Genomic DNA, 25845 nt, shown 5'->3' on the forward strand with positions numbered 1-25845 from the left:
CTCTCTCTCTCTCTCTCTCTCTCTCTCTCTCTCTCTCTCTCTCTCCCTCCCTCCCTCCCTCTCTCGGCACCTATCACATGTCAACAGCTTTTGTTGACCAGCTAATACTTGGCATAAAGTATACACAGTTCCCTTCTCCACTTCTCTTCACACTGTTGACACTGAGCGAATCTTCTGACCCATGATGAAGGGATGCTGTTGTTTACTTGGTCTATTCTATATTACCCAAAATGGTAACTAATAATCATTATCATAATGGCAATAATACTTGTGTTTCCACTGTATATCTTTGTTGCTGACATCTTTTAAATATTGACTGTACCCCTTCTCTATAACTGAAATCCATTCCTTTTCATATAGAACAGACTAATAATTTAATTCTGAAAGCAAAGATTCATATAGTCTAAGTGTACATTTATCTAATGACAAGTCACTTTGCCTCAATTTTGGATAGTTAAAATTTGCTCATCAATAATACAGAGAAAGAAACCATGAGAATGTTTAGTCAAAACTCTCAATATTGCTGCTCTCTTCACTCTGTTTGATTCTATCATCATTCTAACATGACCCACTACGTTGAATATTTTTTAAAAAGCAAAATAGTATCTCCTTACTAATTAACATTTTATAAAAATGCTTTCTCATTACCTCTTGATATTTACAAAGACTCACATTAGGTTTAAATCCCTATTTGTTTAACTAGCCAAAGTGCTCTTTGGATAATGTTTAATGACCTGAAAGACCTACCATGTACAATAATTTCAGGGACCTGATGAGCATCAAATAACAGGAGAGACAGATTGTTGCATACACTGTTTTCAGTTTGACATCACTGTAAGCAAGACCTTACAAACAACAAGACCATGGATGTATTATCCATAGCTGCTAGGGATCAAAATCTACAAATGCAGAAAGAAGTTTTAAAAACAGTCTGTTGTTCAAAAGCTTGAGTGAGTTTTTAGGCTTAACACTTTTCTTTAGACAATAACAAATATGGACTCAGACTTGTAGCTGAACACTGAGAAGTAAAAAGAATCCATTTTGGGAAATGTCTTGATTACACAAAGCACGCTTCAGTGATGGCAAAATCAAGAATGCCAAAGGCACACGTTAAATATTGTCAAAGGCACACATGACCCAATGGCAGGCATAATAATGCTGTAATGAAACCCATCCCTTTGCCTACTAATCTAAAATAATTCATGAGTAAAAAGGGGCACTCAAAAGGTCATAAAGGAAACAGGGAGTGTTTTCTCAAGCCACAAATAGGAGAGTTTCTTATTTAATGACACCATTCACATTTTCAATACCACTAGTGAACTTTACAAGTATTCATTTGAGGGCTGAGAAGATGGTTCAGTCAATGAAGAGCTACTGCACAAGAGTGAGGATGAGGGTCTGGATCCCCAGAAACCATGTAAAAACTGGTGGGCAATCTAAACACGAGGGAGGCAGAAACAGGGAGTCCCTATGTAAGCTGCCCAGCCAGACTTGCCGAAATCGTCATGTTGGAGCTCAGCAATGGATCCTGCCTCAGAATCTGAGGTGGCTAGCAATTAAGAATGATGTCCCATGTCAAGCTCCAGACTATGCACACACACACACACACACACACACACACACACACACACACGGGGGGGGGGGGGGGGAGCAGGCATGCACATGCACCCATGTGCAGAAATGCAACCACATACATGCAAATACACACTATACACATGTACACCTGTAAAAAACACAGTGTTTTGAGTAGTCCATCTTTAAGACTTAAAATTGCTATCTTTTAGTAGCTCCTAAAAACACATCTTAAAACCTATTCACTGTGACATTCTTGGGATGGAGATAAATCCCTCATATAAGTTTATAGTATTCCTTTCTTCTCATTGTCTATGACAGGATGTAAACTTCTTAAAATTAAGTTCCTACTTTCCAAAATTGTTGACATAGAGTGTGCTTAAGATTGAAAATTCCCGTCAAGTTTAAGCTTCTTAAAATGTGATCTTGTGCGTTTTCTGCTTATGAAAACTTCATGTGGAGCTAGAGAAACGGTTCAGGAATTGAGCACTTTCTGCTCTTCGAGAGGACCCAGGTTCTGTTCCCACCACCCATATCAGGAAGCTCAGACTACCTACTAAGTCCAGGAGATTAAACACCACTAGCCATTCACTTGCCTTTGGTATAATGTGATGATGGGTGGGAAGTGATTGACTGGGCTTCACCATGTCTAGAATACCCTATGTGCTAAAGAGCCCCACTGCAGCACAAAGAAGGACCACTCAGACCTCCCTCTAAAAGCCTTGAACACAAAGCACCAGGGAGTGCTCCGAAAGCCTAATTAAAAGTGGGAAGCTGCTCTTGGTCCTTAACTCAAGTCACTAACACAGTGATGCTCAGACCAACCAGGACCCGGCACTGCCTGTTAACAAAGAACTGCAGTGCTCACCAGCAAAGTGAGCCTGCGGCGCACTGTGAGCGGGCAAGAGCCATTAGAGGGTCTGCAGCCATGCCAGGTACAGCCAGGTATAAGGACAAAAGCGCAAACCGGGGAGGCTATTGATCCGTGAATCTTGGGACTCTCCAATGAACTGCTACATGAATGCGCCTGAGTAAAATTATTTGAGCAGAGTTTATTTCGTGCCAAGTGCGCATTGTGAGAAGACAATTGCTCCCAGGTGTGCTTTTCCTCCTATTACTTTATTCAATGGGATGGGATGGTTATTTCTACTTATTAGATGTCTTGCTTTGCCGGAAGCTCACTCTGAAGTAAGAGAAGCCAGGAAAACAAAAGTGAACGAAAGGCCTTGTGTTGTTTACCTGAGAAATCAGCGGCCAGGAGGTCCGAGGCCTTCAGCACCTTCACCTGTAGAATCCCCACGTCCTTCACATCCTTCAGAGAGTTCTGGAAGGCCTGTGGGGACAAAGGAAGTTAAGCACCAGCGTGCACGTACCTTGAAGTTCCCCCCGGAAATATGCTTTCGATATATCTTCTCCTTACTCAAAAAATTCTTATGAGAGTTGCAGAGCTGTCTCATGTCAAGCACCAGGGCCATTAGGCATGTAGCACAGCCAGATTAGAGGAAAATTAACTGAGAATTAATTAACTGCAGCCTCAAAATAAACAAATTAGAAACGCTCACAATCTGCTTTTAACACCGCCCCCTGGTGCTAGCATAGATATCCCATAGGGAACATGTGTGGGTGGAATTTCATTCTCCCCTGCCTCTTATCATAAATGCAACATTTAAATCACCTTTAAAGGCAATACCAAGCTGACTCTGTTATTTTATAAACTTTATGGATACCATGGGACTAACCCTCATCCCATAGTAAATGCTCACTACCAAAAGAAAAAAATAAGGGATGGAAAGAGATGGAGACTTCCGATCTATGATTCAACCTGTTCCGTTCACTAAATGAGGTAATGGGCTTCTGCTACCACCCAGTAGTCACATTTCTTTTAGTCTTTAATTAGCAGGATTCATAGATCAAGGACATTTACTGCAGCTACTCGTGATTCTGAAGCAGACACAGCAGTGTTTGGATGTCTCTGAGTACACAGCATCCGTAAAAATACCCATAATATCAGGGATAAGCAAGTACCAGTTCTCATGCCTACAGGAGGCACTTATTGGAAAAGAAAATGCAGCTTCCAAACCTTCAAGACTATTAAATAGCTAAGAGCTATTTAAGCAGGCTCTAGTGAGTAACTCAAGAGACAATGGTAATAGCCCTCGCTATTTGGGCATGTGAGGGTAAAATAGAAGTTTAGTATTAAATATGTTTAGCCTAATCTCATGTGGGTCAGTTTTCAGAACTATTGAAAATGCTCTTCTCTGTTTATATTTACCCTACACAAACCAACTAGCTAGGTTTTTGAGCTATATGGAAGCTTCTGAAATGAATATTTATATAATGTAAAGGGGGTAGAAATGCTTTCTATAGATTGCTACTCTGCCAGGGTGGTGAACATGCACACCCGTGATCCCAGTGTTGAGACTGAACTGGGAAGATTGGAATATGGAGCAACCCTGGGTTACACAGTCAATTCTAGGCTAGCATAGGCTATATATAAAGTGAGTGTACTCTTTCTCTCTCATACAAATGCTGCCTCACTGGGGAAAGTAGGATATCCACTATCCTGGTAGCCTCAAATCCTAAGACCTTCTTCAAAGCAGCCATTATGATGCCACAAACATTGTTTTTAAATATGAAGCAAGCCTTATACATGGCAGTATTGAGAGACAATCATACACTGATGTCACCATTAAGGTGACATCACAGAATAAAGTCCTTCCTATGTATCTCCTGCTTTATCTAGGCTCGGGGCCTCCCTAACCCTACTAAATGCTTCTATAGGAAACATGCAGAGCATTTAAAGTGACTTTGAAAATTGCCTCTCACGAACTTCTTTCTGTTCAAATTTCCATTCATAGCCACAGACAGGCTAACCTAGTCTGCCTAGAGAATCTCAGTATCCTACAGCAACTTTCAAACACTGAATTTTGTTGTTTAGGTTGTCGTTGTGTTTTGTTTTTGAAATTTGCAGCAAGGCAAACTCCAAGTTTCCTTTAACCATCTTAGCAGTAAATTAACCCCTATGGTCTCGTTTTATGAGACAGGGAATTAAACTTGCAACAGTGACCTCTCTTGGTCCTTTTTATTCCAATGCATAGACTTGGTTTCAAGGTAACAGTGCAAGTTACCGGACAGAGAGACAGGGAATGGTTAGGAAGATGATGTAACGCACTCACATATCGCTGGGAAATCTGCTGTCTTTCACCAGGATCCTCGAAAGGGCAGACACAGAGATCAGAGATGGAGACTCCAGTACATGGGGTCAGGGTGATCAACATGAGGAGAGCCCCCTGGCAGCTCTCCAGAGGCAGCTCCAAGCAATTGTCCTGCTTCAGTGGGAGCGCGGAGATATCTACTTTACACCTAGGCACAGTTCAGGAGACGCAGAAAGCAGAGATTAATTCAAGGCCATGGTGAACTTCCAAAGCCCCCGTTTCATACATATTTCCTCAGCCCCAAACTTGACTCTGGACACAGGTTATTGATCAAGGAAGCTTGCCAGAGCTCCCTTGTCCCAGGGTAGTCTCTCATCCTAATGTGCTCTAAACTAAGTGCTCACTTTCATTAAAGAAAATGAAAAGAAAGGGCAATGACAAAGTATGATAAGGAACAAAAAACGATGTTAGGTCTTTGCCAAATAAGCCTCATAAAATGACAGTATAATCAAGAGTTAGGGATAAGAGTAACATGAAGTGTAAGCAAGCATCACAATATTGTTTCCCCTGTGTCTTCCCTGCCCTAAGTAAGAGATCAGAAGTTCACCCTCAGAAAGAGAAAAGTCAAGACAACCACGTCTGGGGAAAGAGGGAATGCAGAAACAATTTTCTTCCCAGTTGACGGAGGCCAACTGGCAAATGTTTAGTTACAGAAACACATTGAGGGGGTTTCCTAATAGGCAGGCTTCCCCAGGTGAGTTCCTTGTGGACAAATGGAGCATGAAGTGTTGTTGATTGATCCCATCTCTGCCGCAGTGCCAGGAAGGGCTGTACCCATCTGCTGTAAATTGCAGGGTTTCTGCCTCTTAAGAGCCAATGGTGTAGAGCTGCTGAAAACCTCAAACACATGGAAACACAGAAGCAAACCCTCCAGAGGGGGGGAGGGGCACTTAGGTGCCCAGGCATTTGTTTGTTCTAACACTGAAAAACTCAGGACTCTACAGTCTAAGTTTAAGAAGACAGGTGGGTGGAGAACCCAGGAATGCACTAGGGGGAAAGGGAGGCAGGCTATAGAAGCACCGAGAGTTAATTATTTTATACAATTCTCAGAGACTCTGTACAAGTATGAATATGATGAATATTCAAGACTTTTGGAAAGAAAAGAAGCACTCTCTCTCACAACAAGCTAAAGCAGACTTTTGTATTAACTTTTCAAGGGACTTCCTGTGTTAGCAGAAAACTAGAGATAAGTAATCGTATGTACAGTAAGGAAAGCAATGGCAATTTGGAGCCACACAGATACAAAGACAAAATTCTTCCAGTGTAATAAATTAGCACAACTGTGGTCTCCCTCACACTTAAAATAGAAAGAAGTAAATTACCAGTCTACTCCTGCTTTTAAATACAGGACCAAAATTCACATATTAAAACTAAAATTAAACATGTATAGGCTTTTATTTGCTATTTATATAAAGTGAACCCCAATTATAAAAGGGGTTATTGGTTATTTTAGCTATAATAAATTCACAAATATTTCTACTAGAGGTAAATTGTAATACAAATATATTTTGGCTTCTGTGTTTTGAACTGAAATAATATTTTCTACAGCAATAAGAAGCCCCTATGAAATAAAATGTACTACTACACTGAAGGGAGGGGCATCTTAGAGTTTTAGTTCATAAGCAAATAAATGAGAAATCAATTTTTTAATAAAGAAGGAAATATCAAGTGTTTTATGCATCTTTAAAAATCTGCACACTTCCATATTCTTCATATAAGAGGAGTGTGTACACATGTATACTTGAGTCATGTTCTACATTGTTAAGGATACTAGTTTGGAAGGGGGAACACATTTTTTTCTAGATTAATCAAACTGTCTATTTATTCATGTAGTAAAACTGCCATTGCTGAAGGTGTTGCATGGTTACAAATTCCTAGTTATATCTGCTACTATGTAAAATCTGCCAAAGACTTGGGAAGGCTTTCTCTGCCAGCTCATTCTGAGAGGTAATGCATCTGCTCTTTACTTACAAAGCAAATCCAAGCTCTTCTAGAGGTAACAAATTTAATTTTAACAGTTAATTTAAAATGCCTATATTACTCAAAATCTTGAAAAGACAAGTTGAGAACCTTTTGATTTGTTTAAATAACTTTATGAATTCTTTGAAAACTTTATACATTACACCTTGAACATTTTCATCCCCATTCCTGCACTGCACTCGTCTCAGAGAATATACAAAATAATTTTGATTAATTTTGTTTTTCCCTACTGAAGCTCAACAGAAGCTTTTGATATTTTTCTAAGTTTCTCTGTGCTTTCTTTCTTTTCCCCTGCTACCTGTTATAGGGAGATGCAAGACTGACCTGTAGCAGCTATAAGAAGAATACAATATCAACCTTTCTACCTGTTACGGGAAGGTCATGGGGTTAGCTGGTCAACCTATAACGGGCAGAACCCAGAATACTCTGACATGGAGAACACTGTGATGAAGCAAAAGGTGTTGTGGTTGGTGGATCACTGGCTTTACTGCAACTTCTCAACTTTTTCCTTATAACACAAAAGCTACAGTATAACTAATATATCTATACAATATAACTAGCATATACAATATATTATATACAATATAACAGATATATGTATATATATATGTATATATATATATATATATATGGCATTGCTTACTAATAAAGCTTTACTTACTCAAAAAAATGAATGGGTTTTGAATCCTAGATTCTATTTGTCAGTCTTGGTGTAGAGAAATGCTATTGCTTTAGCTGTGGTAAATTATACCATCAGAAGTAATTTTAATTGCCAAGAATGCTTGAAGGTAACACAAATTCATCAATAAAGATATCAGAGACAAATTTAAAATATTTTTTTAATCTCACTATAGCCTGTGAAGCTGGGCCAAATTACATAATGATCTGTTTGTTAATAAAATTACATAGAGAAACACTATTATAAAATTGCTCTGCTGTAAGAAACTAGATGAAGTGTAATCACTCAGACCTCCCAAATAAGAAACCTGATTAGTGAGCATTAAGGAAATATTGCTGTCATCAGGGTATGGGGTTTATTCTTTGTGCAAGGTTAATGACTCTTTGGGCAATCAGCAGATTCAACCCCTAGGATCCATGGGGATCCAGAAAATGCCCATTCTAGTTTCAGATCCTAGCAAATCGAGTTGACAGGAATACTGGTACAATTCAAAGGCAAACAATCACACGTGTATGCAAATCTAGAGAGAAGCCATTGTGTTCATCCACTTGACAGGGGTTTCCATGGCTATGTTCCCTGCTCTATCCACCAATGTCATCAGGAGCCATTATCAGCCCCCCCCCGCCCCCATCAAGTTTCTACATAACCAAGAAGCTCATCCCGAGTACATACCTGCCTGTATTTATGCTCACTTCCTAAGAATGTGTACCACAGGATACATGTGGAGATCAGAAGACAGCTTTTGTTGTTGGTCCTCACCTCCTACCCTGGTTCAGACAGACTTTCTTTGTTGTTTTCCTGTGGCATTTACTAAGTTGACTGGATCCTAGGGATGTTCTCACCTCTACCTCCCTATTGCAGTGCTGGGACTGCAGCTACTCACACTATGCTTCTGGTTTTACCTGGGTTACTGGATTTGAACTCATCATGCTTGCCTGGCAAGCTACCGGGCCCACTGCACTATCACTCCAGCCTTGTCTCTCCTGCTCTGGATTCTACCAATCTCTTTATACACCACCCTGTTCCCAGAACTCTGTCCACTTTTATCAGATGCCCAAGTTCATGTGTATGGTTTCTGGGATCCACAACCTTCATACCAATGGTATGCCCATTGCAGATGCTCAAAATTTAGTGCTAAAGGGCAGGAGATTCACCTCTGTTATTTGGTAATGAACCATCACTGCTTTGAAGCCTGCCTAACACTCAAAAGGTGTCTGTATTGGTAAAAGGAGAGGCCCTTGGTCTTGTAAAGATTATATGCCCCAGTACAGGGGAATGCCAGGACCAGGAAGCAGGAGTGGTTGGGTTGGGGAGCAGGTCAGGAGGAGGGTATTACTTTTGGGATAACATTTGAAATGTAACTGAAGAAAATATTTTTTACAAAAACTGGAATGGTCAAACAAATCATTGCCAGTGGGTAAGAAAGACTACACACACCCCAAATCTCAAACAATAAAACCTGTCTCTTTGGTTAATTATTTTGCAGCCTTCATTTTTCCCCTTATAGAAAACAACCAAAATAAATGGATTTCCTAGATCTGAGAATTCCACAGTTCTACTTACCTGAAGGAAACAGAGACTAAATTACTTTTATTATTTTTCCCCTGCAACAGACATTTATGAAAGCTTCCTTTTCTCTCCACAGGCTGTTAAAGTGCTGACTTAGCATTGTTTTTGACCTCCTGTTCTTGTCTTTCTCCATTAATCCCACAACATTTTAATGTTTTAATTCAACACATAATTTTACCATATCAGTCAGCCAAACCGGCCCAACTCTGACTTGCCGTGATAGCTTTTAACCTCTTCCTCATTACCATAATTCCATGTTTTATATTACATTCTGGTCAGCTTTTAACTTAAATGCAAGGGGCAGGAAAGAGTGCTGTAGTTTGAAAAGCTGTAAATCTCCCAGGCTGAGGAAGTGGGCGAACAGGAAGGAATGGTGAATGTGTCAAGCCTAGCTGTAAAACCAGATCAACGACGTGGGCTGCAATTTGTCCAGAGAAATATTCCAGCCTGGATTGTTCACTGCCTCAAAGCCACTAATAAACCAGTAGGTTGTCAGAGCCACTTTAAGACACCATCTGGGACCGAGGCATAACTGTGTGGCAGATCAAAACAGGAGGATGAAATCTCGTTCTCAACCTTTGCAAACTAAGTTTAGAATACCCTATGAAACAGAGTCCCACCAAGAGCCCTGGAATGAAGTGTATTCATTAAGAAAATGATTTCTTTGGAACAGTGCAACATGGATAATTTATATTCATCTGTTCTTCATACTTTTGTTTTTCCTTTCATTAACAACAGAGGTTGGAGGATGGCTGGGTGGATAAAATGCTTGTCATTCAAGCAGGAAGACTTGAGATCCTCGGCACACAAATAAAAGCTGGGCATAACATTGACAACTAAATCTGTGCTGGGGGCCAGTGATAGGATTCCTGCATTTTGTCACTTGCTTGCATTGTTAGTTTTATGGTAACGGATGCACACATAGCTGGGACTGGTTACTGTTGGACTTATGTCTTCCTTTCTGTGAAAGTTCATTCTCCCTGCCTCGGGTTCTGATGGCTTCTTTTTATAGTTGCTTTGCCAATAAAAGACAATGAGTTAGGCAGCATGTCTTCAAGAGAGGCCGGCTCTTCCGAAAGCATATGCATAGTTGAGGGTCCATTTACCCTATTTTTGAAGTTACCTGAAGGTTCGGTAAAACCTGTGGGTGTATGTGCTGTGGCAGAGGAGGAGTCAGACTCCAGAGAGCCTCAGAACACTGATGCAGAAAGTCACTCTAAAGATTGCTGTTGTTTGTGTGAGCCTAGTTCCTATGAGTGAAGGCTACCATCTGTAAATGTGATATGGTACTTTTCCTCTTAGTCAGTAAATATTCTTGAACATGCACACCATTCACTTATAAAAAGAAACTTTAATAATAAGATCTATGTTTTGGAAAAAAAAACATAGTGACTTTTACTGATTACAGCTAACTTACCTGAATAAAATAATTTTCATTTAAATATTATGGAAAGCTATACTTGCCATACAGAAAAATTAGACAATTATTAACAGTAATATAATGCTCACTGTAGACAATGTCAATGGATATTGCTACAGTTTCTTACTTGAATGTTAGCCATGGACCCTATTTTATAACAAAACAGTCAGACACCCAGTGGGTTCATTGCCATAGTAACCCTTGCTCTCCCCAGTGTGTTGTTTTTTTCCCCATATCAAACTACTGACAATGGAAGGCTTCACCAAAGAGAATTCCCTTCCAGGGGTTTCAAAGTATTAACATGACTGTGTTCTCCAAAATAAAATAGAAAGTAGGCCTTAGGAGACAATGAGCATTTATTACCCCAGCTTGGGAGTCTTCCAGTTTTGAATAGTTGAAGTAGGAATAGCTAAGCTTTAGGATGACACTACAAAGCAAGAAAACTGTGAGGGATAAAAATGTTGAGATTTTGGGGTGGTGAGGTGGCTCAATAGGTACAGGAACTTTGAAGGTACTTGTTGCACAAGCCTTATGATCTGAGTTTGAGCCTGTGAACCCATGGTGGAAGGAAAGATTCAGCTCCTGATCTTGTCCTCTGACCGCCACATGAATGACTTCTCTCTGTCTCTCTCTCTCTCTGTCTCTCTGTCTCTGTCTCTCTGTCTCTGTCTCTGTCTCTGTCTCTCTCTCTCTCTCCACATACACACACACACACACACACACACACACACACACACACATACATAGCTAAGTAATTTTTTAAATTGAAATTTTGGAAAAGGGAACTCATAAGAAACATCCCACAAGTAACTTGCCAGAGATAATTGTATGCTAGTATAGAGGTTTGTTTGTTTTGTTTACAAGACAGAGTTTGGTGGTGTAGCCCAGGCTCAACTCAAACTCATGATCCTCCCTCCATATCCACCTAAGTATTAGAGTTACAAAATAGCAGGACATCATAGATACATTAAGCCTAAAAGGAGTATTCTATGTGCTGTTCACTGCAAGGCGATGCTGTACAGAGCTGGGTCTCCCAAGAGATACTTTTTTGGTTTTTTTTTTTTTTTTTTTTTTTTTTGCATTGCAAGATGGGAAAAAGGAAAAGGATACCCAAAAAAGAAACAACCGTCCTTCCCAATCCATAAAGAGGAAGGTCAGAATGATCAGCAGACAGGTAGGCATCTCAGTTACAAACAGGAAATTGCTAAAATAATAAATGAATGCTCAAACGACCAAACACAGGCCATACAGGACATCTTCAGTTATTTTCTGTCTGTGAGAAGCCGCTCATTTGGTAAAGCATTTCCTACTACGCGCCGGAAACGTGACAATGCAGTGACATGAGATGTTCAAGGCTTTATTATTTGCACCTACTAAAATAACTATGGGCCATTCATCACTGGAGACCCAAATGCCCACTGCAGATAACACTTTAGGACACAGAGTTCTCTGAGTTTCCTAACTTAGCCTTTGTCCTGACTTTCTGATCCTACTGCCCTTGATACTGTCAGAGCTCTGGCATGTCAGAGAGCTGAGGATGTTAGAGGGACTGGGAAATGACTGTGCCATCCCAGTTCCCCTGTGTAATCAGGGGAGAGAAAAAGCAAGAGCAGACTAGTAACTCGACGTGAAAAGACTGTCAAACACTAGCCTACAACTTCTGGATCTGGGTTAGATGACATGACCCAGCTTGCTATGCAATGCAGCCAGTTGGCCCGGTGGACTTTGCAGTGAGCGCTGCCTACCGGACAAGGAAGCTGAGTATACACAGAAGACTTGAAAGGCAAAGCCCACCCCAAAGAAGGTGCAGGGTACAAAGTAGATTGCCCTGCCATAGTCTCAGTGGATACTTGGCAGTACATATTGGAAAGTAGACATTGTGTATAGCGACACATCCTTTCTCCTTATAACCGTGGGGTATAATGGGTATCAGGTAGATAAGAGCCAGTCTGCTACTAGTGTCAGGGAATACCATGTAGCAGGTTAGCTTGCTGAGAAAGAAGGGAGGAAATCGGGGGGTTCTAAGTTCCCCCTTACAGCTACCTTGGGAATGGTGAGATACAGGTAGCAAGAAGGGCATTGCATTGCAGGGTTCCACACCTTGCATAAAGAACTGCAGAGAGAAAGGCCATTCTCTGAAGACTGCTTAACTGGCCTCATGCCATGTCTCCCTCTGAACTTCTTACTGTTCTCTTTGCAGTTCCCCACCCCCACTATAAAATGAATGGGTTAGAGCAGATAAGTTATTTTGATCTTTAGTTTTGAGTAATAAGCCCTTGTCCTTGGCTAGGATTTCAAATATCAAGGTGTACTGGCTCCATAGGAGATGTGAAAGCCACTCTCTGATGCATCAGCTGTGGCTCAGCACACAGCCTTAGAGTTCCGGCTCCAGGATGGAAGATGACAACCAATAGCTGTTGGCATCCTTTTTAAACATTTGTGTTCCTCATTTAAGATTTATATACAAATTACTCATCTATGGGGTGAACAAAAGGGAATGCTTTGATAAAAGATGGGATCCTTAAAACCCCAAATCCTAGCTCTGGAATTCACCGTTTTTAAGTCCAAGGACAACTTGCTCTCCCTAGCTTGAGGGGCTCTACTGTCGGAAATCAGAGGTGAGGTGAATTTCTGCCAGCACATTTCCTTTGTGCTTATTACAAGGCAGGCATGGTCTTGTGGTTTTATTGTATTCCTTGCTACAATCCTGGAAGAAACTATAATTCTGATGCTATAATCTGTTCCCCATGGGTGACCAACTCAATGGAGCTGTTAAGAGTCCAAAGTAAACAAATCAACAACAGAATAGCTTTGGCTGCTTCCGATTCTATGATAGTTTGTCACAAAATCCAGCAAGGACACTGAAATTTTTCTACCATGGAGGACAACTCACCTTCTTCTTTTATTGCTTTGTAAAACTAATGTGAAATCATGGATGTGTTTACAAATACACCCCAGTGGTCTAAGTCAGCACATAACTTTCTAGGGAGATTTCCAGACTCAGAAACTAGGGTGAACCCTTTGAATGAATAGGGTCTATAGGTGGATTAGACCAACCTTGGATAAAATGTTTACTTTAAAGAATATGCTCATAGTAACCACATGAAGACATTTAGGGATCTAACAACCACTTGCATAGCTTTTACATTATAATGTCTTATTTGGAATACAGAGATGAATCATGTAAGATGTGCAAGTATCTGTGAGATCTGAATACAAATACGATAGCAGTTTGCAAGCACTCTAACCGTTGAGTATATTATTCTCATCAGGGGTTCCTGAAATGAGCTCCGTATAAATGAACGTGAGCTCTGTTTTATTATGTTTAAAGCCTACGATAAATACTGGATAGCATTTACCAATTAGAAAATTGATTAACAGCCCTTCCACATTAAGTGGCTGCCCAGCTTCTTACTGGCTTCTTAGAAGTAGGATGTGGGTGTCCACTCTTAACCCAAACAGATAAGGTATTCTTTCCGAGCTAGTCCTGTGCAATCAGGAATCCCCACCCCAATAGTAACAGAGTGACTCACGTGCCCAGTCGCTCCTCATGCTTTTTGCTGTCCTTTCCCCACACTTCAATGTCCAAAATGCCCATCCTGTCAGAGAAGTAGTGAAAGTCAAACTGTTCCTGCCACTGCGGATTTGCACTCTTACACAGTGTCTAGAAAACATGCAGTTACAGGATTTACTTTCTCAGAAGGTAGGTCATGGCTATAGCAGCTACACATTCATGTTATGTCTACAGGGCGGGAAGTCACCATGATGAGACTGGTCTCTTAGCAAGATATACTTAACTACTGGAATAGAAGGGACTCTCATGGACTCAAGTTAGCAAAATATGACTACTCTTTTAAATCACCCCATAAGCAGCAGTTTTTCCATCAAGTTAAAAAGACTAGCATAAGGAACTATAAAATCCACACAAACATGCAGGGAATGAAAAGCCTACAAGTGCTCATTCCTACAGAAGATAGCATTAACTGAGTAAAATGCAAGTGATGCTTGTGTTGATGTATATTAGACCAGGCCTAAGCATCAGATAAATGAACGCTTTGTAGGCTCAATTAAAATCTCCTTGATACATTAAGTAGGAACTCTATACTATGTTATAACATATATCTGTCTATTTTTCAGCCCAAAGATACTAATTCCCAACACTATGACAAGGAGAAAACTAGAAAATTTTATTTTTCCATACTTGAAACATTAACTAGAATTTTTGAAAAATCACACCCATGTTCCTGTGTTTTCTAAGTGTGACCAAATTGCCTATGGGGTGGCTTCTTTGGTGGCATCTCCATTTTTCTTTCTTTTAAGGAGATGATTTTGTGAATAAATATTTCAAGCATTGGTGACTTGGTCTGGCCTTAAGGCTACAGACCAACACTTAAATCAGCACCAACTACTTCTATGCAAAACCAGACCAACACTTAAATCAGCACCAACTGTTTCTATGCAAAAAAGAAAACCAGCAGAATGGGTAAGCAGCTCCCACACTCCTCTGCTCCTGTCCTGTCATATAAACACATTTCACCTGGGGTTTTTATACCATTTTAATCATATCAGATAACAGAGCTTGGATTCCAAGGAGGAAAAAGATGTCATAGAAACACAAATTCAATGTAGTCTTTCCCATAGGGAACATGCCAGACACTGATCTAACTCTACACATTATCTAAATGTTCACGGGGATAAATGAGCTTTCCACAGATCCTTAGCCTGACCATGACTAGTTAAAGACTATTCAGGAAAGGGACGTGATCATTCCCATAGACTCCGTGGCAGGCTCTGCCTGAAATTATCTGCTTGAGATGATTTTCTGCACAGATCCCTCTCGTGCCGATTTACACTTTAATTAATTAATTAATTAATTAGCTAATTAATTTTATATGCTTTTGTTCACTATGTGCCTCGGAGTAAAGGCTGTCTAATGTTGGATGGTTTTTTGCACTGAAGTTTGGGGGCAGCACACAGCCTCTTTCTTGCATTCCTGTCTCCTTTCTAAGTCATCTATATCCACTCAGCTGCTTCCTGGGTACCAGGAAACCCTAATGCAAAGAGAGTGGTCTTGCACTCACTCTCCAGACCTTCTAGGAGGTTTAATGTGGCTGCTCAAAAATGGCATACCTTTCAATTACCCTACCCCCCCATTAACTCACAAAACATGTCAACTATTTCTATCTGATAGTTACATAATAGTTATATAAAAGATAATAATGTATTGCCATGGTTGGAAAATGATGATTTTTTTTTAATTCAATCCACACCAAAGTACTAAAATTAAGAACTATATAGAGGTTGTATTGGCAGGATCAAACAATTTATTTTTATAAAACAGTTAAAAAAATAACCTGTTATTTTTTTTAGTTTTTATGCAGTTGGATATTATTGTTGTTGTTGTTGTCATCAGTTTTTAAACAAAAACCAAAAAGAAGACAACAAAAATCAGCAAACCCAGAAATATCAGATCTAGTTTTGGTGTTCAGACAAACAAGGGAAAAATAAAATAGAACGTACAGTTTTGAAACGATTTTGACTTCTCTCCAACAATTTAATGTTCTCAAGTAGAAAGCTGCTTTCTTTTAGAGCTTTGGGGAATACCCATCTACCCTTTTGCTGCTATCTACAAAGCCTATGCTGCTTATTCTCAAACTGAACATGTCATGTGTGCAGCACCGTGAGTGGATAAGCTTCCCCTATCTCTGAAATACAAGTGAAAACGAATTACACTAAGCAATAGCCACTGTAGTTCAGCGCATCTAGACTATTGCCTTGTTTTCTGGGATGCTTAACATGCCTAGAGGGAAGGATAACATGAGTTGGCTCCACTCTTGAGAAATATAGAGTGGGGAGAGGTTTCATCTTTATTGATGATGTTCTCCCTTGTGGAATTAGCAGAACTTACCTTGCTTTTGTACCTCTGCTCTCCCAGTTTTAACTGGACAAACATCTCTGTCATGTTCCCTCCTGAGACATTCTTTCCTTCCAAGAGAGTTATACTTATAATCCCATTCCAGAGTTGGTTCTTCCTAAGGGACTCTGAGAGGCGTAGGTTGCGGATCAAGGAGGACTATAAATAAATAAATAAATAAATAAATAAATAAATAAATAGTTGGTTACTCTTGAGAGTGAGTCTGACAGACACAGACTCACAGGAATTCTAGCCCTTCCTTTTTCAGCCTGGGAAAAAGCATTAGTGTTCCTTGGTTTTTTGTTTTTTGTTTTTTTCAAATCCATGCTCCCCGTTCTGCAAGTTGCTTCCACTATAAACAAAAGATGGACGCCAGCAAAGCATGACTTGGGCTGTGGTCTGTGCTCCTACTCTGATGAGCATAGAACCCCTTGAACTTGGCTTTGGCTGTTTGAAGGGGAGAAAGGCACTTTTGAAAACAGAGCACTACGAGACAAAACAATATAGACAGAAGGGGAAAATCTATTCCAAAATGATAAAGATGATGGCTGCACTTTGTCTAATCCCCATTTTGCACATTTTCAGATCCCAGAAAATTAAATGGAATAAGCTGCAGAACCAACCTCCATGCCCTTATTCACTACATTCGATTTTCCACTGATCTCATTCCATTCCCCGCTTCATCATGTTTTCTTATAACATTTTAGTGAGAAATGCATATTTGTTTCTATGGAACCAAAATGGCACCACCACACTCAACAAAAGAAACCACCCTGGCTTTAGCATTGGGCAGCACCCTGTGGGGCTCTCGTTGCACCCATTTCTCAGTGGTCTCTTCAAACATAGTTGTTTGAGTTAGGATTTCCACCTGATCCCTGTGCTGAATTTAGTTGTCAGATTTCATCTCCAAATTCTGCTTGATACGTGGATTGGAATGAGCATGTATATTTCTTTAGAGGAAAGAATCCCTGGACTGAAGAATGTAAGTGGAATTGAGCATCAGGACAAACCAATGCATTACTAACCCTGGGTAGCCATTCCTACCATCCACTTACTCTGTTTTTGTGGTCATTTAGACCCCAATTTACTCAGACACCAGTAGTAAGTCAGGTCCCTATTAATAATATATGAGCTTACTTGATCCAACTCTGTCATTCCATCATTCTCAAGAAATGATGGATCAGTGCCACTCTGTGTCTTTTGCTAAAAATTGTGTTTTAATGTTAAACAAAATTACTTTTACGGAATGATATACTCCCAACTATTATCCAGGAAAGAGGAGAGAAACACTTCTCCAAGAAGACAAAGATTATCTCTTAACTCCTAATGAACACTTGGTCTTCTATACAATATATTCAATAATAAGAGATACAAGATAGTTTAAATTAAATGACTTTGTTAAAAATCTCATCACAAACTCAGCACACAACACAGACATGCATCTATGTGCGTCCTCAATCTACAGATGTACATACACACACAGAATACACACTTACACTTTTTATAGCTTTTTGAATTCACAGGTTGAAACGTCTGCCTTTAAAGGAAAAAATGAGATTTTGATTCATAAGTCCTGCTGTAATTCTCTCTTTTGCTGTTTTTTTTTTCTTTTTCTTCTTCTTCTTAAAAGTTTGACTCCTAACCAATGAGCTAAAGCATGACCTGTCCCACGGCCATGCTTCAAAGTTCCGACAGATATATTCCTCCCTCAACACTGCAACTATTTCAAAATCCCTTTTATAAAACGGGGAGTAATGTCCACAAAGGATCAAAGGGCATCCTACAGTCTGGCAATTGCCTAAGAAAAATGGCAGCGTGTCCATGAAATATGCCCTAAAATAATTTTGCAGTGCAGTATGTCCTAATTTCAAATTGGATGTTTACCTTGGAAAGGCCTCTATCTAACTTGTCTATAAAGCAGCCCCACTTAGCTCTGTGAGCTCTGTGAAAATGGAATCCAAAGCTGGTTATTAAGGGGGCTGGAGATGGGTTCCATATGGCAGAACAGCATGGGAGGGCAAAGCTGAGGCCTGCATCAGGCAGGGCTTGGCTGAAGCTCCTGATCTATCCATGGACACTCGTTGTGTTACAGCCTAACATCTGGATTATGGCTTGTAATGTCCCTGGGAAATATCCTCTTTCCATCAAAGCCTTTATCTATCTCAGTCGGACTTTGAACATTTTAGTATTTAACGCAGTCATGTTTGATCTGATAGACTTGCTCATTCACTGGCCAAGTTTTCTTTTCTGCCCCTCCAACGCCGCCCCCCACCAAGGCAGGGTGGGAGAAGAGAATTATTTATTGCATAGTTCACAGATAGGAAAGAGAGTACAACTTGGGACAACAACTATTCTACTCATTTGACCTTAAAAAACTGTTTTGCTTGCAAACCCCATACCGATGTACTTGCATGTGATCTAAAGATATTCTTTATACTTTCCTCAGCATTCCTTCCTGAAGAAAGAGAGAGAGACAGAGACAGAGACAGAGAAACAGACAGACAGGCAGACAAATGGACAGACAGACAAAGGCATCCAGTGTTTGCTCTACTGCACAGCCAGGTTTGTGAAATCAATTCTGTTCTTCAAACGTCTCCACTCTCCCCACGATAAATCAACTCATCTGCACTCACTCAGTTAGCCAAATACTCGGATTTTCATGTCTCTGTCCCTGCCTATAAGGGAGATTTGTCATCTTAATGCAGCCTGGAATATGATAGGTGAGGAGGAAATGACCCATCAAAGGGGAAACCCACCCCACCTGAGCTGAAACAAACACCAGCTGATAGAGCAAAGTTTCTGGGTCCTGACCCTAATTCCTCCCTAGACAGGAGGGATAAAATATAGTGCATCGGGGTTCTGTTATTTCCTCCTTCCTCCCCAAGGATCAGAACCTTTTAGTATTTCTATGCGATCCATTCATCTCTCTGTGTCTGGGCCCCAACTTCATATGTGCTACGCTCATTCCTCTTAGAAGGAAAAAGTGATGTCCATTGAAAGCGCATCCGTCAATTATCAACAGAAAAATAAAGAGAGGGTGTGATCCTCAGCTTATTAAGAGTACTGATTTTAATGCAGATGAAACCCCACCCCACCCCACCCCCCGCCCCAATGATTTCTTTGGTTCTAAGTCACCACAACCCTACACCCAGGCTCAGCTAGAAGAAAAGGAGTTTGTATGGTATGGGAACTTCTGCTCACTTCAAGGAGATGCCAAGATTCATTTCAGAATCTCAAAAGGTTCCCACACAGCAGTGGATTTTCCAAGTGAATGCATTTATACAGGGTTTATATAATGACCTGCAGCCTGGTGCCATCAAGGTTGACTACGATGTTAGGAGGTAGGAGGGAGGTCTGTGGCCATCAACAGCAAGACTACATTCAACTGTTCCCTGCAAGCACCAGAATGGAATGTGTAAATGGACACCAGAAAACAAAAGAGAAGAATCAAAAGGGGGAAGAAATAGTAATGAAAGACACAGGAGGATAAGGGTCTGAGAGTTGGGGGGGGGGCATGTTTCAGTGGTTAAGAGCCTGCGTTTTACAAGCATACAGATAGAAGTTTGGCTTCCCCATCACAGCACCCGTATAAAAAGATAGGCATGGCCAGGAGTATTCAGTGGCTAGCAGTGTAAATGTAAATGGAGGAAGGAAAATGGCTGGAGCTAAATTGCTAGCCAGTTTAGGTCAAAAGATTAGCTCCAGACTCAGTGAACCACCCTATTCTAAGGAATAAGGCAGAGACTGATATAGCAGGATAGCCAAGGGTTTCTTCAGACCTCCACACAGACACACAGACACACAGACACACACAGACACACACACACACACACACACACACACACACACACACGTCACATACAGATGCTTACATGCAACACACAAATATCACACAGAATAAACAAATAAAGAATAATGATCAAAAGCAGTAACTCGTATAGGCAAGGGTTATGCATAATACTATACAATACATTAATTTTTTAGGTGATGGCAATATAATAGGCTGGAGTTGCCAACACATTCTATCTACCAATTATGGTTCTAAAGTCTTTGGGACAACACAGGTCGCCAACAGAAGCAAATGCATGAAAAAAAATTAAAAATTCAATCACCACTGTCTGAAAATTGACTAGCAAAGTGGGGCTCCACCTCTGTTGACCATTCCTTTGCCAAGCTGAAGAAAAGCACCCCATCTATAAAAGCCTTCACTGAAATATTCCTTTCAAGTGTTTTCAACATGTAAAACTACTGCTTCCTGTCAACAGCTTTACAGCACAGTGAAAGCAGAGCCACACATGCAGGGAACCAGTTTCTGGAACAGCCCTGCCTCTGCAACTCCTTACATCATCCAAAGACAATTCTGGGCCCTAAGTGCTGCCAGAACCACATAAAATTCTCAACTAAGGATACAAAGAAAACTTTCTACGTTTCCCACACATACATGCACATGGGAAATGAGATTTATATTTGTAGATGTGCCTGTATCAAAAGTTCCAAAGATACAAACACAGTCTTTGTCTAGAGTTATAAAAATACTGTCTTTATTTCATCTTAGTTATAAGGAAATATCACTCATGTTTTAGATGTGAATATAAAAACTAAATTAAGAAAAGATTTGATAAATAGACTAATACTATACGTGGTCAATGACTCTAAATTTGGGACAAGAAAAATACATCTTCTATTATTAATAGGGAATGAAGAAATTGCATTTAAACTGAGCATGGTGGTGCATGCCCATAATCTCAATCCTTGTGGGGAGGTAGGGAAGAGACTGAGATAGGCTGACCAGTATATGTTTGAGGCCAATTTCATCTATATAATAGGCTCTAAGTTACAGCTGCATGGTAAAAACTTGTCTCAAATCTATAAGACAAAAACTGTTTTAAAATAGACTTTAAAAATAATTATAACAATTTCCAAATGTGACTGGTTCAGGAGTTATATTTAGGAACAAGTTGTTTGAACCCTAATATGATCTCTGTGGTTTCTGGGTAGCTCCATTATTTTGAATGGCCACATTTCCACGCTACCATGTCTCATTTACTCAGTCACTCTAGTCTTCTCAAAAGCTTCCCTGTGCACAACCTTGGGCCCCTCCCTACTCCCATGCAGGACTAAGAGATGGTCTTATGATTGGGCCCTGGAGACTCACTCATCCTACACTCTCCAGTTTTCTAATTCACACTTACACGACTGATTCTAATGCTACTGAAGAGACAGATATAATCAGATGCCTAGGAAGATGGTGCCCTGACTCTGCCCCAGAGCACATAGAAGCTTACAGAGTTCTAGCGGGTTGACAGCCTGACGTGAACGTGGCTGCAGCTTTCAGAAAGCAGGGAAAACCTCAGAAGTCATTGTGCCCATTGCAGTTGACCTCAGCTTCTTAAAAGGCAGCAGAAGGGTCAGGGTTGAGACACTCAGCATGAGTCTATATAGCGCCACAACTAGACTAACAGACAGCAGACCACAAATAGAGAGAGGGCAAGGGTGGCGCTCAGTGGTAGGGCGTGTGTTTAGCCTAAGACCTGGAGTTCTATTCCTAGCACCAAGAGTTAACAACAACAAAAAAATAGAGGAAAAGTGTCAAATGACAGATAATATTCAGAGAATAAAATAGAAATACATAGATCCACTAGATTTAAAACAACAGAGAAAGAGAGAGAGAGACAGACAGACAGACAGACAGATTGATTTATGAGCAAAGATATATCTGGCAGTCTGAATATAATAATTGCAAGCCCCCCCAAAAGCATATAGTCCAACCATGTTACTATGAGCAGACATTGAAGGACACATGCAAATGAAAATGAGCAAGTGAACAAACCAAAAGCACACCACACTGCTCACCAGAAGGTCCCCAGAAACACACAGAGCCCTGGACTCCCCACATGTTTCTTTGTGTATCAGGGACCCCTTCACACTACTTCCAGGTGCACACACCAATAAGGCATGGGGAGTTTACATAGAGAAATGTGTACGGTAAGACCTATTTATCCAGACAGTTGGTTGAGAGACACCACCATTTGGGTAGAATTTTTTTTTAACCCTAACTACAAACAGACAAAGCAATCATTAAACTCACTCTTCTTCCTGGGTGAGATTAGGTCAGAAAAGCAGTCAGACAGACAGACAGGGGACCCACCAAATTATTTCACTAGCCTTCCCCAGTCTGAGTTCTTCTATAGCAAATAAGCTTTGTGTGAATTTCTCTCCCTGTACAGAGCCAGATGGAGCACAGATGATTAGGGGGACCTAGAAAGTGTAGCCGGTAGAACTCAGCCTCCACAATAACACACAGAAACTACAATAAAAGTCTACAAAGCCAAACGGGCCAAAAGTTGGCACTACTAGTCAAGTAATTTCATAAGAGACAATAAAAATGTTATACTAGTGTGGGTCCTCTCTTATCTCAGATAGCTGACATATTAATGTGTGAATCAGAGGGTCAGGAAAGAGATGTGGCAGGGTACGTACTCATTCCAATGAAAATGCATGGAAGGCACAGAAAATCCAGAGCTAAAGGAACATGTGTTCAGATATCTTTACAGACCAGATGAGAAGAGCCCTTCCCACAATACATACTTTCCCTCCCTCCCTCCCTCCTTCTCTCTCTCTCTCTCTCTCTCTCTCTCTCTCTCTCTCTCTCTCTGTCTCTCTCTCTCTCTCCCTCTTTCTTTCTCTCTGTGTGTGTGGGGGGGTGTGAGTGTAGGTGTGTGTGTGTAGTATGTGTGGTATGCATACATGAGCATGTATGAGAGAGAAAGGGAGAGAGAGAGAGACAGAAAGACAAAGACAGTGACAGAGATAGAGACAGAGAAAGAAAGACTTGAGCTACAAGCTGTCTAGGCACTACCCTGCACAGATCTGTTATCCCCATCTCTCATTACGATTGTGTCCTCTCTTGCATGAAACTGTCTGGTGGTCAGAACTGATGTGAGTGTTCTTACATAGAGCTGCGGCAGGTATCACAGTACACCCAAGTGAGTCTTGGAGCAGCCCTGGCTACACTGGCTGCTGCACAGCCGAGATGGAAAAAGGAGTACATGCCAGTCTGTGATCTATTATATAAAACCCTGATTTCTCCATTCAATGATCATTTTAAAAGCTTTTCTGGATGGAAGCTAAGCCTATCTTTAAAAAACCGTCCTTCTATATCTATCACATTGAAATCTGGGGCAAAATATCAAAGATACATTTTTAAAACATGCCACAAAGACACTCTTATTCAGGAACATTTGAGGCAACCCCAAAAATATAAAAGTTATAGAGAAAAAGAAGCAATCATCTAAACAAAGCCACCGTCAAAATCAGATGAGGTTAAAATTCCTGTTATGCGGTAGGTAGCACAGGAGTATATTTTTCTATACTCACGGCAAAGTAATTCTCATATCAGACANTTTTCTCAGAGTTAGCCTGGAACTTGTGAAAATGTAAATTTCCATTCTCCAGCCTCAACTCAATGGTCTATATAACAGGATTTTCCAAAAGTGGGCTCTCTCTCTCTCTCTCTCTCTCTCTCTCTCTCTCTCTCTGTCTCTCTCTCTCTGTCTCTCTCTCTCTCTCCCTCTTTCTTTCTCTCTGTGTGTGTGGGGGGGTGTGAGTGTAGGTGTGTGTGTGTAGTATGTGTGGTATGCATACATGAGCATGTATGAGAGAGAAAGGGAGAGAGAGAGAGACAGAAAGACAAAGACAGTGACAGAGATAGAGACAGAGAAAGAAAGACTTGAGCTACAAGCTGTCTAGGCACTACCCTGCACAGATCTGTTATCCCCATCTCTCATTACGATTGTGTCCTCTCTTGCATGAAACTGTCTGGTGGTCAGAACTGATGTGAGTGTTCTTACATAGAGCTGCGGCAGGTATCACAGTACACCCAAGTGAGTCTTGGAGCAGCCCTGGCTACACTGGCTGCTGCACAGCCGAGATGGAAAAAGGAGTACATGCCAGTCTGTGATCTATTATATAAAACCCTGATTTCTCCATTCAATGATCATTTTAAAAGCTTTTCTGGATGGAAGCTAAGCCTATCTTTAAAAAACCGTCCTTCTATATCTATCACATTGAAATCTGGGGCAAAATATCAAAGATACATTTTTAAAACATGCCACAAAGACACTCTTATTCAGGAACATTTGAGGCAACCCCAAAAATATAAAAGTTATAGAGAAAAAGAAGCAATCATCTAAACAAAGCCACCGTCAAAATCAGATGAGGTTAAAATTCCTGTTATGCGGTAGGTAGCACAGGAGTATATTTTTCTATACTCACGGCAAAGTAATTCTCATATCAGACATTTTCTAAGGCTAAATATAATATGAAAATCCTAAAAAAAAAGACATTTGTATGGGGGTAGAGAAGTGATTTAGGAGCTAAGAGCCCTGGTTGTTCTTCCAGTGGTTCTCAACCTTCCTAACACTGCAATCTTGTAATACAGTTTTTTTTATTTTGTGGTGAGCCCCAATAATAAAATTATTTTGTTGCTCCATCCCTACAAATTTTCTACTGTGATGAGTCAAAATATAAATATCTACTATGTGACTCCCCTGGGGGGGGGGGNGGCCCACGGTTGAGAACCATTCTTCTAGCTCCTCCAAGTTTAATCGTGAGCATTGACAAACAGCTCACAGCCATCTGTAACTCCCGTTCCAGGGGATCCAACTCCTTTCCCTGGATCCCAGAAGTACCAGGCCTGCACGTGTTATGCAGATATGCACGCAACAAACATTTACACATACAAAATATTTTTAAATAATTAAAGACATTGCTGTTTTAAAATACCAAAAGGGATATGATCAGAGAATTTTATCCATGTTTATAGTGTTAGTGGCAGTGTGTGTATTATTCTCGAACGACTCTTTTTCATAAGACAATTTATAAATGACCTCAGTTTCCTCCTGAAACTGCAGACTTTCCAATGTAAAGAAAGTGACATCACCATTAAGTGTTCAGCAATGTATAATCTTCATGTCTCACATATGAATATCTCTCCTGTTCATCAATTTTTTTCTTGTCTGGAATGTTACTAAACATATGTAATGGCTCTGGGCATTTATTACATTCCTGAGCCTAACACACACTGAAGTCAGAATTCCTCAAAGTAAGAGAAAAATAAGGCACACAGCTAAGCCTCAACATATAACTCTGTTGTATCTATATATAAATACTGCTCTCTGGATCCTCTGTCTCCTTCATATTTTTGATATCTTTATCCAAGCCGTAGACATGTTTCCTACCCCTCTTCATTCCTTTGGCCATTGTTCCATAACCTCTCCTGTCCTCCCTAGACTCCAATATTCCCCAGGCTCACAATTTCTGTTTCTTGCCTTTATGTTCTCCCACAAACTGCCAGTGCTCTTCCACAGAGCGAAGCTCCCTAAGTAAAGATGGTTATTGATGTACAGTACCGGTGTTTTAGTGCCGTAGCCGAATCAATAAAGGAGAAAATACTGCTTTGTCAGGCTTCACCAAGGCATTCTGGGAAACTTTACTG

The 25845-nt window shown here is 40.5% G+C and overlaps 1 protein-coding gene across 3 annotated transcripts in view; it reads right to left on the minus strand.

Moving 5' to 3' along the window:
• Positions 1 to 25845, minus strand: part of Mctp2 (multiple C2 and transmembrane domain containing 2) — a 228181-nt gene that overhangs the window by 118326 nt on the left and 84010 nt on the right. For 2 of the 3 annotated variants that reach the window (XM_021166947.2, XM_029480148.1), the window contains exons 9-12: positions 16344 to 16508; positions 13969 to 14099; positions 4749 to 4935; positions 2812 to 2905 (exon numbers count right to left, since the gene is read on the minus strand). In XM_021166947.2, the coding sequence (XP_021022606.1) occupies positions 2812 to 2905; positions 4749 to 4935; positions 13969 to 14099; positions 16344 to 16508 (577 nt within the window). Of the gene's footprint in view, positions 1 to 2811; positions 2906 to 4748; positions 4936 to 13968; positions 14100 to 16343; positions 16512 to 25845 lie in introns of those variants that run through there. The other variant, XM_029480149.1, reaches the window with a different exon arrangement.

This window comes from Mus caroli, chromosome 7, assembly GCF_900094665.2.
Source record: "Mus caroli chromosome 7, CAROLI_EIJ_v1.1, whole genome shotgun sequence".
Classification (NCBI taxonomy): domain Eukaryota; kingdom Metazoa; phylum Chordata; class Mammalia; order Rodentia; family Muridae; genus Mus; species Mus caroli.